The sequence below is a fragment of the Puma concolor genome, chromosome A2 (genome assembly GCF_028749965.1).
Source record: "Puma concolor isolate L17-30 chromosome A2, mPumCon1.1.hap2, whole genome shotgun sequence".
Classification (NCBI taxonomy): domain Eukaryota; kingdom Metazoa; phylum Chordata; class Mammalia; order Carnivora; family Felidae; genus Puma; species Puma concolor.
Window position 1 is genome coordinate 150,417,397 of NC_141668.1, and position 17,778 is coordinate 150,435,174.

The following is a 17,778-nucleotide window of genomic DNA, read 5'->3' on the forward strand; positions in this document are numbered from 1 at the left end:
ACCGACCTCCACAGGCTATCTGAGTGCACACACCGCCACAATGAATCACCCCCTTCAGGACTTGTGTTGCACGATTTCCTATCAATAAATTACCCGGAAGGAGACTTCCGGGCCACAAGGTGCAGGCATCTTTATGGTTCTCAGTTTGTATTGCCAAAGTGCGGGTCTTGTTCTGGCAGCCTTGCTGGAGTTGAGCCAAGAGCCCTAGGTAGGTTAATGGGGGCTGACAGCAGCCGGGGACCCAAGGAGAGAGAAGGGGACCCCTGGACCCAGCCCCTCTCACCCCAGAAATGAAGTGTCTCCATCCTGCCTTGGCCCCAGCATATCTTGCCCCACTCAGACACTCCAGTGGCTCCTCAGAGCCATTAGGGCCCTCACTGCCCCGTCACATCAAGCTGGCCTCCGGTCCCCCTGCCTCCTGGAAGCCACCCCCTAGCCCTCCTGTTCTGGGCCATCCCTATTTCCCCCAGACTGGGCTTCTGGAGAGCAGGCTGGTTCACTGGTGTATCTCCCAGACCTAGGGAGCTGGCTGGTGCAATGGCTGGTATGGGGGGTGGTAGTGGCCTGGGGTGACCGTGGACCTTACAGAAGGGGTGCCGTACCCAACTCCCACCTGAGCTTGCTCTTCCTCGGTACATGTTCCTGTCCCCAGCCAAGGTCCACAGGATATTCACAGTTTACTTATCTGAGGCAACTGCAGTTTTTGGCTTGTAGATCCCAATTTCCCAGAACCTGCCCCCACAGGGGCGGGACAGCAAGCATGTTATTAATTCATTCCCCACTTCCTCTCGAGTTCAGAAGCAACCTGCCAGGCACGGGAGCCAAAATGAAGACTTCAGCCCCTGGCCGCGCCTGTGGCATCGCGACGGTCCTGCTCTCTCTGCTGGCTGTCCTTCACACCTCCACCCCCCAAAAGGTAGTGGGTGTCTGTGGGGGCCTGAGTGTGAATGGTGTGAGCTGATTAGCAATGGTGAGAGCCTCTGCACGTGCAAGCATTATGTGGACAAGGGAGCGTGGATCAGTGTGTGTGCAAAGAGTTGGTGCTGACCATCCACCAGACACTAGCCCGGGCTGTATGGTTCCTCTCTTACTTAACAGTAGGGAGATCTAGTCCCATTTTATGGGGAGAAAATGCAGCCCAATAAGTTGCTGCTAGAGGCCGGCAGTGGGGGGCGTGGGGAAAGGGGTAGGAACGGGCTTCACGAGGGGCACCTGGGTGGCTCAGTTGGTTGGGCAGTTGAATATCCAGCTTCGGCTTAGGTCACGATCTCACAGTTCATGGGTTTGACCCCCACATCGGTTTGGTGTGGAGCTTGCTTGGGATTCTTGCTCTCTCCTCTCTCTCTGACCCTCCCCCACTTGCACTTTTTCTCTCTCTCAAAATAAGTAAATAAACTTTTTAAAAAATGGGTTTCATGAGCCCAAGTCTACCTCTCCCTGGCTGAGTGGCCATGAAGGAGTTATTTATTTAGAGTTTGTTTATTTATTTTGAAAGAGAGAGAGGGGCATGCAAGCAGGGTAGGGGCAGAGAGAGAGAGGGACAGAGGATCCGAAGCAGGCTCTACGCCAACAGCAGAGACCCCAATGCGGGGCTCGAACTCACAAACTGCAAGATGATGACCTGAGCCGAAATCAAGAGTCAGAAGCTTACCCGATTGAGCCACCCAGGTGCCCCAGGAGTTATGTACTCTGTGTCTGTTTCCTCATCTATAAAAAACTAAAAAGAAAAGCTATTCAAACCTGTAACATTTATAAAGAACTTAGTACAGTGCCTGCCACCCAGCAGACACTCCCGTGTATACATAAGCCGCTGGGCCAGTCACCTGTCTCTGTGCAGACAGAGACACACCTGTCGCTGTGCACCTGTCCGCGTGCACAGCGGAACATACCGTGTGCAGGCAGCTGGTGTGCACATGTCCTTCCCTGGGGACCACAGATCTGGAGGAGAGCATATGTCTGAGGAGGGTCCACAGCTGCAGGGTCAAGGGGGCAAAGAGGAAGGCTCCCAGCGATTAGAGACTGGGTCCTCATCACTTCCAAGTTCTCCTAGCTCCTGTGAGCACCTGGCGGGAGACAGGCAAGAGCTGTTTTTCCCAGTTTCCACGAGGCTGAGGTCACCAGAAATCACAGGACTTGTTCATTACCCTTTTAGTGGGCAGAGCTAAGATCAAGTGTGAAGATTCCTGACCCATCTAGGGCCCCCTGCCTGAGGAGTAAGTGAGAGTTGCTTCCCAGACGCACTGGACCGCAAGCTCCACCATCATGGCCCTGAAGGGTGGGGAACGAAGCACATAGCTGCCTCTTATGTGAGACTGGTGTTCACATGTGGAATGTATCATGGGGTTTGGCTGGAGGCCTGGTCAGTGGCTCAGTCGGGGATGGGGGCCAGGGCTTGGTCTGGGACTCTTTTTAAAGAGAGCTGCCTCGAGCTGGACTGGCATTGAGACAAACCCATTCCTCCTCCTTCATTGGTCCAGAATGACATTGACATCTACAGCCTCACCGTGGACTCCAGGGTCTCATCCAGATTTGCCCACACAGTCGTCACCAGCAGGGTGGTCAACAAGGCCAATGTTGTACAGGAGGCCACCTTCCAGGTGGAGCTGCCCAAGAGAGCCTTCATCACCAACTTCTCCATGTAGGTACCTTCCTGCCCTCCTCCTCGTCTCCCTCCCCAACTCAACACCATGACACCAGCTTCCCCGATGGCACCCAGTCAAGAAGAGCGAGTCTCTTCCTGATGTGAGGTGTGCCTTAGGTGTGTGTGCTCAGCCTGTAGGCAATACAGGGAACCAGGGACTTGACCCACAAACTTCAGTACATTCTCAGAAGTGTTCCATACCTCCGCCCTCCACCCCTCCCTCCTTCCATCCACCCCACCGTCCATCCCTCTGTGCACCATCCCCAAATACTGCCCAGTTGACAGGTGGAAAACCACAGCATCTTGGTTTCTTTGCCTCTGAGGAGTACAGAGTTGGGGCATCCTGAGGCCCAGGCCCAGGCAGGAGGGAGTCACCCAAAGGCAGAGTCCAGCTCAGAATACAGAAGACTTCCTAACTCTGGGACTGCCCCACAATGGAGCAATGCCTTGAGGAGGGGGATCTCTTTGTCATAGGAAGTTCCAAGCCAGGCTAGTCCCCTCCCTCCCACCTGGGATACTGCAGAGGGCATTTCTGCTCTGGGCCAGAGGCCAAGAATTGGGAGACCCCTGGGATTTCTGTGGACTCTGTGGCTCAGTGCTAATCCTCACCTTGTCCTCCTCACCCTTCCCGAATGTTTTGCAATGTTTGTCCAATACATGAGAACCCTCTCTATCTGTCCTTGTCCCCACCAGAGAGGCAGTGATTGAGGGCAGGCCAGAAAGAGGCTGATCCCAGCAACTCAGGGAGGGTGCTGGGTGGGACAGAGAGCAGGCTCAGCCGGGGTCCCCAAACTACCCTGAGACCTCTGAAAAACTATAGTGGGGGCTGGGTCCCTGTGCTCGGCTCCTTCTTCTTTCTTGGCCACTGCTTCTCCTAAACCTGGAGCGGGGGCCTGTGCTGTGTGAGCACTTTGTGCAGTGTGTGCTCTGCAGGCGGCCCCCAGCCAGCTTGGGGAGCAGGGCACCCTGCCCCCTGCTTCCCTATGCCCTACAGCAAATCTGGGCCCAGGGAGTGGCGCCAGCCCGGGGCTCTCAGCGCATGTGATGGGCCCAGAGCCTGGCAGCCTGCTGGCCTTGGCACCCCAGCTGGGCGTCCAGGAGGAGGAGCCCTGCAGCCCACTCTGCAGCCCCATCCCTAGCCCAGGGTTAAATTATGACCAGGAATGTCAGGAAGGTGGGGAGGAGGAACACTGGGTCCTAATACCCTGGCTACCCCCGCTGACCCCTGCACACCCTTTCATGCCACCCCCAGGTGGAGCAGGGCTGTGTTTGCCCAACACATCCCTGCTCGCCTCCCAAGGAGGATCTGGAGTAGTCATTTTCATTCCAGAGGAGAAGCCCTGGTAGCTCTTTCTAGTCCCCAAAAATAGGATTGTGGGACCCACACCACTGGGAGTCCAGTCCACCCGTTGTCCAACACCTGCTTCCCCAGAGGCCAACCTCCCTGAAGAGCCCCCTGCCCTGTGCTGGCAGGGGGAGGGGCCAGAGGCTTTCAGTGCTGCGTTTCCCACTGACCTGGGAGCCCAGCATCTCTCTCCTTCCCAGTCTTCCCCGCACAGGTGCACGCAGGGCTGGGCACAGGGGCACCCCAGAAAGCTCACTGGTGACTGACCAGTTCTTCTGGGAGCAGGCTGTGAGATGAGAGGGAAAGCTGGGATGTGGGGCCGGACTGCAAGGGTGAAGAGAGGCTGGGACTTAGCTCAGTCCTGCCTCCTCTGCAGCCTCCTTCCCCTGTGTGTTCGGTAAACGCATGTTTGCCAACACTGTGCACGCCTCAGGGTAGATGGAGGCGTGGCATAGCATGCAGAGCTCTACTCCCCACCTGGGGTCCTGCACAGACTTGTATACAGTAAGTACATAATAAACAGGGATGGCCTCAGGCAGAGACAGGAGTCACTCTGTTAAGAGGCACACCGAGTCAAGGGAGGCTCCCTGGAGGAGGTGGGATTGGAGTGGGCTGCCTCTATCAGGCCCTCCACAAATCTTCCCCTCCTGCCACAGGATCATTGACGGTGTGACTTACCCCGGGAACATCAAGGAGAAGGCTGCAGCCCAGGAGCAGTACAGCACGGCTGTGGCCAGGGGAGAGAGTGCTGGCCTCATCAAGTGAGCCAAAGATGGTGGTGGGAAGGGACCCCAGGGGGATGGGGGCAGAGGCTGCCCTGCCTCCAGCCCTTCAGACCCTCTCCAGCCTCCAGTGGCCATAACCCCGCCCGGCCTGGAGGGACAAACCTGACGTCCCTCTCCCCCAGGGCCACCGGAAGAAAGATGGAGCAGTTCCAGGTGTCAGTCAATGTGGCTCCCTCTGCCAAGGTCACCTTCGAGCTAGTGTATGAGGAGCTGCTCAAACGGCGTCTGGAAGTGTATGAGCTGCTGCTGAAAGTCCAGCCCCAGCAGCTGGTCAAGCATCTGCAGGTACTGGCACCGCCTTTTCCCGGGAGGTCTCCAGGAACACACCTGCTCTGCTGAGGGCAGCCCCTCCTTCCCCCTCTGCCTCCCCAGAGGCCCAGCCCCAGCTCTCTGCCAACCCAGTGACCCGCTTCTTGCCTCCAGATGGACATTCACATCTTTGAGCCTCAGGGCATCAGCTTTCTGGAGACAGAGAGCACCTTCATGACCAACGAACTGGCAGATGCCCTCACCATCTCACGGAACAAGACCAAGGTGGGCCTGCCATTGTCAGCAGGCAAGGGTACCAAGGGGCCTGCTGTCCGGCCAGCCTTATGAGTCTGTCCGGAGAGCGGGACAACTGGGCAGAATCTCTGTGCTGGAGGGACTTCTGAGGTCTGTGTCCCTGCTGCCACTTGTCAGAGGTGGAGGACAAGGCCCAGAGAAGGGTGGTAGGTGCTGGTGTGGAGAAGGCTGTGGGGAGGAACCTAAGTGAGGGCCCCATAGATGGAAAGGGGCCGCCAGCTGGATCATGCATATCCTGAGCCGGGCCCCTGCTGGTGCAGCTCTAAGAGCAGAGGTTCACTCCCCCACTCCCCTATGGGGAGTCATTCTCTCCAACAGCTCAAGGCCATATCCTGGAATTCTTGCTTCAGATGGGGTGGGTGTGGCCATGGGGCTCTTCTCAACCCCAGCCTGTCCTTTCCCAGGCTCACATCCGATTCAAGCCCACACTCTCCCAGCAAAAGTCACCAGGGCAGGAGGACACAGTCCTGAATGGCAACTTCATCATCCGCTACGATGTGAACCGGACCCTCTCCGGGGGCTCCATTCAGGTGTGTGGGCTCCAGGCGAGAATAGGGGCAACCAGAAAATCCATCCATACTCAAGGGCTTGAGCTTACATGTTCTAGAAGGAAAGGCAAAGTAACTGCCCCTACTCATCAGTGTGAACCAGTGGCAGCACAGACCAAAAACAAGCAATTTTGTTATGTTTCCCTGAAACAATTTTCTTTTGGAGGCACAGAAGTTTCATCTCTGCTAAAGAGATGCCTTGCAGGATTTCCCTTATTGCCTTAGCTGGCAGGAGGCTCACAGTTCAGTTTGATGTCCAATGGCAGTAGCTTCTTTCATGCAAGTTTCTGGCTTCATTGTGCTTTCCCTTTACTCTTTTGATGGACCTTGTTTTTTAAAACTTTTTTTAACTTTTTTTTTTTTGAGAGAGACAGAGTGTGGGTGGGGGAGGGGCAGAGAGAGAGGGAGATACACAACCCAAAGAAGGCTCCAGGCTCTGAGCTGTCAGCACAGAGCCCAATGACGTGGGGCTCAAACTCACACACCGTGAGTCACAACCTGAACTGAAGTCAGAAGCTCAACCCACTGAGCCACCCAGGTGCCCCACTATGGACCTTGTTTTTCAAGTCCTTACTCTTTTAACGGATCTCAGGTTTATTATGTCTAAACCTTTTAGGATAAATTGCCTCAAATACTAAAACAAATAGGAGGTAAAGTGGGGGTAGAGTTATAGTAGGCCACACGTGAGCAGGGAAGGCAAGAGAGGGGCTGGACTGAGCCCTAGAAGATGGTGAGGATTTGAGGAAGTTAGCATTGGGACAGAGAAAGATGGGGCTGCGTGAAGAGAGGAACCCAAGTATTAAGCTGAGAAGGCTGGTTGGGGGCAGGGCAGGGCTGCAGCTCTTATTACCTGGGTTTGTTTCACTCTGATCACAGATTGAAAATGGCTACTTTGTACACTACTTTGCCCCCGAGGGCCTACCCACAATACCCAAGAATGTGATCTTTGTCATTGACAAGAGCGGCTCCATGTTGGGCAGGAAGATCCAACAGGTGGGTCCCACAGGTTAAGACCACAACTCTGGAAACTCACACATGCCTCACGCCATCACCTCCGGCCCAGTAGGCAGATTCTCCCTCCTCCATCTTCCTGGGTATGGGGTACCCAGGGGTTGAGATTGGTCAGAGTATCGGCAGGTCCTGGCTCTAGAGCAGTCACCATGCAAGTCCGGGGATGCCAGCCCAAGTACACAGGATGCCAGCCCCAGGGAGGCTCCACTGAGACACCCACCTTGTCTCCGATCCTCCTGCTCAGACCCGGGAAGCCTTAATCAAGATCCTGGATGACCTCAGCCCCAGAGACCAGTTCAACCTTATCAGTTTCAGCGGGGATGCAACCCAGTGGAAGCCATTGCTGGTGCCAGCCTCAGCCGAGGACGTGAACCAGGCCAGGAGATATGTGGCCGGCATCCAGGCCCAAGGCGGTGAGTGCCTCTGTAGCCCTGCTATGGTGTGGGGGCTTCTGGGGAACCAAGCCCAGCCTGAGGCACTGGGCTGGAAGCCATCCTGAGTGTGTGCCCCCCAGGGACCAACATCAACGATGCAATGCTGATGGCCGTGCAGCTGCTGAGTAACGCCAACCGGCAGGAGCTGCTGCCCGCGGGCAGTGTCTCCCTCATCATCCTGCTCACCGATGGTGACCCCACTGTGGGTGAGGACACCACCAGCAACTCCAAGGCACACGGCCCAGAGGGATCTGCTGAGGCCTTCCCCCGGCTTGCTGTGGAACCCGAGGCAGGGAGGGGGGGGGGGGGTCTCTAGAGTCCAGAAGTATCCATTGAACAAATCGCTGTTTTCTCATGCCCCCCACCCCCTTCCCAAACTGCTGGGCCCAGGAGAGACCAACCCTGCGAGGATCCAGAAGAACGTGCAGGAAGCCATAGCTGGCCAGTACAGCCTCTTCTGCCTGGGCTTTGGCTTCGATGTCAGCTATGCCTTCCTGGAGAAGATGGCACTGGACAACGGCGGCCTGGCTCGGCGCATCTATGAGGACTCAGACTCTGCCCTGCAGCTCCAGGTGCCAGAGTGTCCCCGGTGGCCCCTGAGTGAGGGATGGCACAGAGAGGCAGGCAGACCCCAGCCCCGCACTCGTGACACCCCCCACCTTGCAGGATTTCTACCAGGAAGTGGCCAACCCACTGCTGACAGCAGTGACCTTTGAGTACCCAAGCAACGCTGTGGAGGACGTTTCGCAGGACAACTTCCGGCTGCTCTTCAAAGGCTCCGAGATCGTGGTCGCTGGGAAGCTCCAGGACCAGAGCCCTGATGTGCTCTCAGCCAAAGTCAGAGGGCATCTGGTGAGTGTGGCCGGCCATTCTGCAGGGGAAAGGCCGCTGGAGCAGGGAGTCAGAAGGGCTTCATTCACACCCCAGCCCCACAGGGCTCCAGCAGTTGAGAGAGCAAGTCACGAAGTGCTGTCTCCCACTTAGAGATGACACTCAGCAGTCCGTCTGTGCTGCTGCTGTTCCTGAGAGAACCAGAGGCCTGGCATTCCCTCCTGTCCTCACACTGCCCTCTGAGGTTGCAGTGGGGCAGAGAGGGCTGCTCCCATTTCACAGATGAGCAGGCTGAGATCCAGGCAGGGCAGGCAACTTGCCTGGGGCCCGTCTGCAGCCAGGTCAAGAGCCTGGCTCCCCACGTGGTGCCGTCTCTGCCCAGTCTTCCCCTGCCTCTGTGCCACAGGAGGCCCTGTCATTCCACAGAGAGAAACAGCACCTGCTCTGTTCCAGGTCCTTCTCTAGGCCCTGGGGACGCTGTCCTCCTGACAGTGACAGTGCATGTAAATCCTCACACCAGCAAGGAGCTTCGGGCTGGGATGTCCCTGACACAACAAACCCGGGAACTCAGGGGAGCAGCCCTGGGAACCCAAACCTGGTCTGGGAATCAGGGAGGGATGCCTGAAGGAGGCCCAGCTGAGACTGAAGGATGAGTAGAGGATGGTACAGGCCAGACGGTGGAATGATGGAGGAACATTCTAGGCTTGCATGGCAAGCAGGCAGGGTGTGTGGGAAGAACAGCAGGTAGGTGAGTCAGAAGAGAATGGGGGGTCCCAGGCCTCACCTCAGAGGAAGTGGCCAAGTAGTGGGATGGGCAGTGTGTGATCTATGGCCAGCCTGCCTGGGTTCAGACCCAGCTCTGCCACCTCCCAGAGGTGAGTCCTGGGACAAATCACTTAACCTCACTGTGCCTCAGTTTCCTCCTGTGTAGAAATCAGAATAGGTCACCCTACCCACCTTGTAAGACTGCTGTGGGGATTACAGTCTGGCCCCAGTGTAAATATTTCATTCATGTTAGCTGCTAATATGAACCTAAAGGCCAGGCGTTCCCAAAGTGTAAGACCCAAGGTGACTCAGGGTAGTTCACAAACATGTTTGTTTTAGTAGTTGTGTATTTATTTTAATGTGTCTCCTGAAAAATAGAACTTGAACCCCAGGCCTAAGATTTCACAGGTATTATTGCTTGGGACAGGGCCAAATAAATAGTATTAGTCTATTTAAAGTTCATTTAAGCAAAACCATCAAGCAAATAGCTCTATGTGTGGATAGGACAAAATTCGTGCAGGTGGCCTGCATGTGACAGTGTGGGGAGGCCTGGCTCTGGGTGAGAGACAGAGGAGGTAGTTCCAGCAGGGGTAGCGGGATCTGATCCACACTGAGAAGGCCTTCGACTGCAGTGGGGAGCAATGGCAAAAAAGGTGGGGTTTCCTCCGTCCCCCCACCTCCCGCCACTTCCCAGGCTGTGGGCAGGGCAGCCCCAGACCAGAAGCCCCCCTCCCTGGGGAAGGATGCAGCAGTCACTCGGAGCTCGGCATATGCCTTGCTGCCTCCATCCCACAGTGCCCAGCCCCAGCAGAGGGCATCAGCATGGGCCAGGATAGCTGGTTGCAGGTGGACGGGACCCCAAGCCCTATCAGGGCCATGACACCGGAGTTCTCTTTTCAACTCTGCCACTGACTGCTGGGGAAAGCTCTTCCCTCTTTGTCCCCAGAGTCTCCATCTTTGGGGTGAGTGTGGAATGCATGTGGGGACCCTTTCTGTCCACACACCACACTTGGACTTCCTTCCTACTGCTGTTTCTACACTGTCCTGGGCGTCACATCCCATTCTCATTTCCCTTTCTCTGGAAGGATCCGTCTGACCTGAGCTCCCAGCTCTGTGTCTGCCATGTTGCACTTGGGCGGTTTGCTACCTTTTATCTCCACCTCCTTCTCATCTTGGGAGGCTCTGTGACCAAGACTCTCATTCCCCAAACTCCCTCCCCACGCCCCACTCTACTCAAAGGTATTGCAGTCCTTGCAGCCGATGCATGGGAGCTGCCCCAGCTCTAAGCAGGTTTCATGTGGGAGCACTTGGAAGACCTAGGCCCTCACAGCTCCTGCCCCGGCTGGGCCCCTCTTTCTAGCACATGCAGAACATCACCTTCCAAACGGAAATTAGAGTGGCGGAGAAGGAAGAAGAGTTCCGGAGCCCCAAGTACATCTTCCACAGCTTCATGGAGAGACTCTGGGCATACCTGACCATCCAGCAACTGCTAGAGAAAATGTGGGTAGCCCACACCTTTGAGGGCCCACCAGGACAGCTACACATAGCCTGAGCACCTTCACAAGCTTCCCATGGCAGCGGGGACGGGGCGGGGGGGGGGGGGGGAAGCAGTGGGCACAGGGTGTCTCCCAAGTCCAGAGAGAGGGGGTTGTGGCACCACGTGTGAGCTCCAGACTCTCCCAGTGGAACCCTCCCAGAAGGGTCTGGAAGGGAGGGAGATTCTGACAAGGCATCCAGGGACCTGCTGAACCTGTGATGTCCTCAACCTGCAGGATTTTGGCATCTGATGCTGAGAAGCAGGCCCTTGAGACCCGAGCTCTGAACTTGTCGCTGCAGTACAGCTTTGTCACACCCCTCACGTCCATGGTGGTCACCAAACCCGAAGGCGAAGAACGATCTGAAGTTGCAGAGAAGCCCGTGGAAACCGGTGGGTGTGAGAGCAGGACCCCGGCCTCCTTGGCAGCACAGTTTTGACCCAGCACCCTCCACAGCCTTTCCTCTGCATCCCAACCAAGACCCCGACCCTGCCACCGCTAATCTCCCAGGAGCCCCGGGAGACTCCTCCCATTTCATTGATGTGAAAGCTGAGGCCAGGTCTCCTGACCCCAGAGTTCACTGCACCTGTTTAGTGCTGGGGTCGGAAAGCAAGGTTAAATACAAGCATGTCAAATTTATTGAAATCACTCTAACAGTGTATTTCTTCCTTTCTCTTTTTGTTTTATCCAGAAAACAAACGCAAGTACTTCCACTTAGGTAAGAGCCTCAAAGGCTGGGCTGGGGGACAGTTGGCTGACACAGGACCTAAGGCACCAGCCCCACGAGGTTGCTGGCCAGGGCCTCTCCAGCCCAACCCCACTGCCAGCGGGGGTGTCGTCTGCCTAAGCAAATGGGTGCATTTAGTCACTTCGTTCATTCAGATACTGGCTGCCATTTGGGGCCTGCCCTGGGCACTAGGGATACAATCCCTGTTCAACTGCAGGCCCCAGAAAGGTACATCTAACAAGCAAACCCAGGTCCCTCTGATTTCCAGGTCTTCCTCTCTCCAGATTTCATACCATGGGAGACAGAAGGTCCAGATTAACAGGTGGCAAAGGAGGAGAGGGGAGAGGGGTGGGAGATTGACAGAATCGTGACCCTGGCCACAGACTGGGCTCTGCCCTGGTTGTTGGGGAGTGACTTTCCTGGCTCACCTGGCTGGCTGGCGGGGCTGGGACTCACGTCCATTTATGTCTGATTAGGGAGCAGCTATGCAGACTCCTTCCTTACCGAAAGAAGCAGCTATAGAGGACCAAGTAATTTGAATTGGGGACTGGGGGTGGGCGCTGACATCCCAGTGGCAGGGGCGGAGGGATTCAAGAAGGGTCCTTTGTTCCCACTTTGAATTTCTTCTGGCCATGGGAGGAGAGGCTCCCAGAGTGATGAGTGCAAGGAAGGGAGCCATCCGCCCTCTCCACATCCCTCTCCCGGGGTGGGTCCCAGAGCCCAGGCTGGGGGGGAACCACGACACCACTTTAGAGAAGACTGTGTGTGTGTCAACTTTTCCAAAGCTGGACCTTCTGGGAAGGCGCCTGGTAACCCAGGGAGAATCGGACCACAAGGACCTGTTCATTCTCCATCTCATCATCTAACCTACCATGGGGTTAGGGACTTGCTGCTACCAGACATGTTGTTAGGTAAGCCACTTTCTGACCCTCTGAGAGTCTAGTTTCCTTAAGGTGATCATTAAACCTGCCTGTAGAGTTGGAGAGGTAAAGCACCAGCACAGAGCCTGACACGGGGTTCAAACCCACGAACTGTGAGACCATGACCTAAGCCAAAGTCAGACGCTTAACTGACTGAGCCACCCAGGTGCCCTGAAGTAATGTGTCCTTTATTTTCACTGGATCAGATTCATTACACTCTGGAGGCTGGCTCAGGATGGAACCTTCTAGAAAGGGAAGGCTTCCTCCATTTCCAAAGCTAACAGTGGTCCCTTGAGCTATTTCCAATCCCAAATCTGGATTCAGAAACGGCAGAGTCAGGCTAGACCCCATGTCCTCTGCATTTTCCCTAATAGTGTGCCCTCCTGTTTGAAAGTCTCGTTACAAAGGCTCTTCCAAGTTGGATGTATGTATGGCAGGGGTTGTGGGGCCGGGGGGGTGGCGGGTGGCAACGATGGCTGGAGGATGTGAAGATCACTCTCAATCCTGACTACCTTCTTCCTTTCTGTTTCTGGCTGCCCCTGCACTAATGTCTGCTTTGGCACCATCAGCCCCCTCCACTCCTGATGAAGTGGATTTGAGAATCAAGGCCAGAGTTCCTGCAATACCTTCTGACACTATGACACATAGACACCAGGAGAGGAAACCCTCGGGGAGCTCTGCAGACACATCACGTGGGTTTTCCAGTGTTGAAGTTGAGAGGGAGCCCTGGCCACGGGCATCTGCTTCTCCATCTCTCACCTCTTCCCCCACTCCCCAGGAAGGGGCTGTCTAAATCCAGACTTTTTCTTCTTTCAGAACCAGCCAAGACAGACTCACCCCCAGGTAGGTTGCCAGCCTCCCTCAGGCCCCCTCCCTGCCTTTACCTCCCAGCCCGCTCTACCTGCTCTAGGAACTACACCTGCTGTCCCAGCCCCCATCCAGGCACCTCCTGTCATCCTGACACTGCCCGGACAGAGTGTGAATCCTCTCTGTGTGGACATCAAGCACTCTCAGGGGCCAATGAACCTGCTCTCAGACCCTGACCAAGGTGAGAGGTGCACACCCAATCATCCACCCAGAGAGACCCAGACACCACTCACTCCCAACTTAACCACCCCAGAGACAATGATGGGACACAGCCCATGGAGACACACCTTACCCCGTGTGGGCCTGTCCCAAGATCACAGTGTGGCCTGCCTCTGAGCACTGACACTTGCACTTACACGGCCACCCCACAGACTTTCCCCTGAACATCACATATGCAGGTCCGGGTGGCCTGGGCACTCCAGGGAGACCAGATGTGGACTTGTCCCCAGGCACTGCCATACTTCAGGGGTGGCGAGACAGACTTGGGCACACATAAGCTCAGAGGCCTATAGTCAATGCCCAGAGCGACACGGAAGTGAGCCCAGAGGAGGAGACAAGAGCTGTCCGAGGGCCAGGGGAGGCTGCACAGGGTCATACAGGAATGATTGGGCCTTGGCAGACGAGTGGGGGCCCACTGGGCAGAGGAAGGGGAAAGCAGCAGCGGAGGCCTGGAAGGTACTGATAGGACTCTGGAGGGTGTGGAGCAGGTGAATGGGAGGAAGCGGTAGGTGTGCTGACCAGGCCTGCACTCCCAACCCCAGAAGGGTCCTACTGGTTGAACCGAGTGTCAGGTCAGATGTGAGGATACACAGCACTCGGGGATGCTCACACACACCTGCAGAGCCACCCAGAGCCAATGAGCCTCTGCGGCTCCCCCATTCCTCCCACATCCACCCAGTCTACCGCTCATCTCACCAGGCCGTGGTCTGCTTGCTCCCAGAGGCTAGGCATCACTCGTTTTCCATCTCGCTCTTGGCCACAGCACCTCGTCAGGCCAGCCACACTATGGGGGCTTTATGAATATTCCCTGATTTCAGACAGGATCTGCCCTCTCAAAGGGCTCGTCTGAAGGTGGCCATCGCTGAGGATTCGGGCGCCCTTCCAAAGCCACATGAAACCAGGGGATGAGGGAGAGGTTGTGGGAGGAAGTGTTGGGAAAAGGGGACTGAGAAGGTGAGCCGGTGAGAAGGGGTTTGGGTGGACCTGTCATCCAGGCCAGCGCCCAGCTGGGGCCACGGCCTTGACCTCTGTGCTCCCGGCCCTCTTAGGGGTTGAGGTGACTGGCCAGTATGAGACAGAAAAGGCCCAGTTCTCGTGGATCGAGGTGACCTTCAAGAACCCCCAGCTGCAGGTCCGCGCCTCCCCTGAGCACGTGGTAGTGACTCGAAATCGAAGAAACTCTGCCTATAAGTGGAAAGAGATGCTGTTCTCGGTGACACCTGGGTATGCCCCCCGCTGGGTACTTCTCTGGCCACATTAGTTGGCCGGTGACTGCTGCTAGGTGATCTGGGCCCATGCGCCTGGGGGTGGGGTGGCGGAGCATGCGTCTCCTGCGGTGGGCTGCCCCCGCAGAGAGCCCTGCACCATACCCTCCCGTTCTGGAGGTCACAGAGGGGTTGTGCTGGGACCCAGCTGCCCTCACACCTCACCCGGGTCACTACCCGACGTGGGGCACAGTGTGGCTTGGAGCTAGCTCTACTGCCAGTCCTGTGTGACCCTGGGCAGGCTGCTTAGCTCCTCTGTTTCCTCACTCGTAACTAGAGACAATCACCCAGCCCTGAGTCAGAGGGCTGAGGAGAAGGTCCAATGAGGGGATGGGATCCAGGAGTACTGTGCCCATTGGACAGTATGGTGCCCACTGGGTACAGGGGAGGGCCGTGCTGTCTGTGTGGTGTGGTAATGACGACAATAATGAGAAGCTGGAGAACACTGTTCCCTGGGGGAGGTTACGAATGTCATCCTTAGCATAGAGGTGGACGGCCACCTCTTCTGGGTGAGGCTGCCCCACCACAGAGCTTTCCAGAGGCAGCTTGCCAACTCTGGAGGCTACCAGGGGCCTGGGAGTGGGGCCAAGGACCCTGGCCCTCTTTGAGCAGTACGCAACACCCCAGCCTATACCGAGCACGGAGAGTCTTGTCCTCTGCCCTCTCACTGCGCCACACTGTAGAGACCGGTTTCCACTTGACAAATGAGTGGGTGCCTAGAAAATCTGAGGGGCTTACCTGAAAACCATCCAATTTCATAAGAGATCTTAAAGTCTCCTATTATCTGATAAATGCACAAAGAATGACAAGAGTTTCTGTGCCCTGGACGTGCACACTAGAAGGTAGAATGAAGAATTCCTAACACCTGCAGTGAGAGAAAATCCAAATACTTTCATGAGCTGCAGAAGATAACACCTAAGGGAAAACAGACCACATCTTGTACACTGAATCAAGGACAGTGTAAATTTAGGGCAGTTCCATTTCAAATAACCTCAGAGTTAACAGCAGGGTCTTATTCAACATGCTTTAAGGAGCCTGACATTCAAAGCTTATCTTAAGTAGAAAAGGACAGGATAGGATGAAAAGGAACTTGCTCTTCTAGACCTAAGTAACACTAATCATCAGAAGGAAGTGGCACTAGCCATAAAAACGAAGGGGATAGAATGAATGTATCAGACAATTGCCTAAATCATATAAAACTAATTTATGAGAAACTAATCTAAGAAAACCAGGGAGGGAAAGGAATCTGGTTTATCTTATAAATAATACACCAGATACCGTTAAGATGGTCCCAGTTTACCAGTGAGGAAAGCGAAGCCCAAAACATTTAAGGGACGTCCCGCCCAAGGCCACTCCCACCTCGATTGCTCAGGATGCGGGGTTTCCCCACAGCCTCAACATGACCATGGACAAGGCGGGGCTCCTGCTGCTCAGCAGCCCAGACAAAGTGACCATCGGCCTGCTCCCCTGGGACGGTCCTGGGGAGGGACTCCGGCTCCTTCTGCGGGACACCGACCGCTTCTCTAGCCACGTTGGCGGGACCCTTGGTATGTTGCCCACGGCTCAGGGCACCCTCAGAAGCCACCTCTGCCTGCGAACTGGCAGTGCCCTTCACCTCTATGTGTCTCCCAACCTCCATCTTTTTTCCTTGCTGCCCCGCCCTTTGTATCTCAGGCCAGTTCTACCAGGGCGTGCTCTGGGGGCCCCCAGCAGCGGCAGATGACAGCAGGCGAACACTGAGCGTTCAGGGCCGTGACTACTCTGCCACCAGGTGACTGCGCAAGCAGGCCACTGAGCCTGGCCGGGTGTGGAGGCCTAGAGGCTGGGAACTGGGCTTGGCGGGTGGCCCTACTCCTCTGTCCTTGCCTGGAACCTAGAGACAGTGAGGGCAAAGGTTGATACTTTAGATATCTCTGACCTAGCTCTCAGTGACCTCACAGAGGACAGTCAGCTCAAACCTGCAAAAAACACCCCAGCCCAGAGATCACTAGGGTGAGTCGGGGACAGTAGGAAATTCCTCCCAAACTCTCAGAGCCCTGGGCCCTGAAGACCACACACAGCTGGGTCCACTTGGGTGACCAGGCCTTGTTGTCCTGTGCTGGAGGAAATTCTAAGGCTCCCAGCCTCTCTACCGTCCACACTCCTAACCCCAGCCATCTCCCTCTTTTCCCACCACACCTGAGATTTGCTGACCACCTATCTTTCTGTCTGTCCACGTATCCATCCCAGATTGCTCAAGCTGGATTACCAAGAGGGTTCCCCAGGAACAGAGATTTCCTGCTGGTCCGTGGAGCTATAGTTATGTGGGAGGGGTTGTGCCCACACCCCAGGCCACCCCACTGTGTGCAGAGAGCTGCCACCCTGTGGCCAGAAGACCGCCCGTGGGGCCCGGACTGCGATGGGGAGGGATATTCCCACTCATTCCAAATAAAGGTGCTGTGAGCCCAGGGAATGGACATCTGTGGTTGCATCTGGCTACATCCCAGGGCCTCAGAATCCCATTAGAACCTTCCACTGTAAGCCCCTCGAAGGCCTGTGGCCAGTAAGGCCATGAAGAACTTTCAGTCCAACCTCTTCATTTTACAAGCAGAGAAACTAAGATTTAAAGAGATTAAATCACCCATTTAAAATGTTGCTGCAGCCCCCAGCTGGGGGTCTAGGGCGGGAGAACATTCTCTGGGAGCAAAGGTTCAGTCTGCTTAATGGTCACTGAGTCTGTGAAACCCAGTTTCGACTAAAAACAAAAACAAAAAGAAGAAGAAAAAGAGTAAACTGGGTAGAAGTTCTTATTAGAAACACAACTGGCCCTGGGTGGGCACAAACTGAGTAGAAGTTCTTTACAGGCCAACTCTCCAACTTCTCAGCAAGCTCTTGGGCCTCTTGGTGATGGGATTTGCATGACACGGTTTGGTTTTCGCACCTGTGCTCAGGATGTCTGCTCGCCACCGGGTCAAGAGGCCAGCACTGGAGATGGGGGAGGCAGAGATGAGGTCCCCGGCCCACGGAGGACGCAAGCATCTGTCCCCAGGAGCCTTGAGTCTCATGAGGGTGCTCCAGGCCTGGGCTCCAGGCCCTGGGTCTGCTCTCCCATCCATGCTCCGGGGGTGGGCACCCCCAAGATTGCACTCAATCCCCTGCATAGGCGAAGCACACCTAAACATCTAGAGTTACTCCACCTACTTCTTAAAAAATGACACACGTCTTTGGCTTACAAATAAAAACCATGAAGAGAACAAAAGCAAAACCATGAGAATAGAATAAAAGAAACAAGCAGGGGAAGAGTTAGATCACAGGCGCCAGGGTAAGGCAAGCTAGAGTGGC

At 55.6% G+C, this 17,778-nt stretch overlaps 1 protein-coding gene across 3 annotated transcripts; it reads left to right on the plus strand.

Annotated features, from left to right (window-relative positions):
• Window positions 1-760: 760 nt before the first annotated feature.
• On the plus strand, window positions 761-16,913 carry ITIH4 (inter-alpha-trypsin inhibitor heavy chain 4). 3 transcript variants are annotated; one of them, XM_086697998.1, is made up of 21 exons: window positions 761-916; window positions 2,478-2,638; window positions 4,643-4,747; window positions 4,894-5,056; window positions 5,195-5,305; window positions 5,740-5,865; window positions 6,760-6,876; window positions 7,139-7,307; window positions 7,409-7,534; window positions 7,719-7,900; window positions 7,995-8,180; window positions 10,285-10,424; window positions 10,697-10,851; window positions 11,945-12,097; window positions 12,676-12,798; window positions 12,923-12,949; window positions 13,038-13,154; window positions 14,242-14,416; window positions 15,850-16,004; window positions 16,132-16,228; window positions 16,687-16,913. In XM_086697998.1, the coding sequence occupies exons 1-21, from the start codon at window positions 761-763 to the stop codon at window positions 16,754-16,756; spliced, it is 2,814 nt and encodes a 937-aa protein (XP_086554124.1). In that variant the 3' UTR covers window positions 16,757-16,913. The 3 variants fall into 3 exon arrangements, 2 of the variants coding, with proteins under 2 accessions (XP_086554124.1, XP_086554125.1); XR_015248368.1 differs by lacking the exons at window positions 12,923-12,949; window positions 13,038-13,154; window positions 14,242-14,416; ... (1 more) ...; window positions 16,132-16,228; window positions 16,687-16,913 and adding an exon at window positions 11,151-11,508 and having other exon boundaries at window positions 11,972-12,097; XM_086697999.1 differs by lacking the exons at window positions 12,676-12,798; window positions 12,923-12,949; window positions 13,038-13,154; ... (2 more) ...; window positions 16,132-16,228; window positions 16,687-16,913 and adding exons at window positions 11,151-11,508; window positions 11,663-11,716 and having other exon boundaries at window positions 11,972-12,095.
• Window positions 16,914-17,778: the final 865 nt, after the last annotated feature.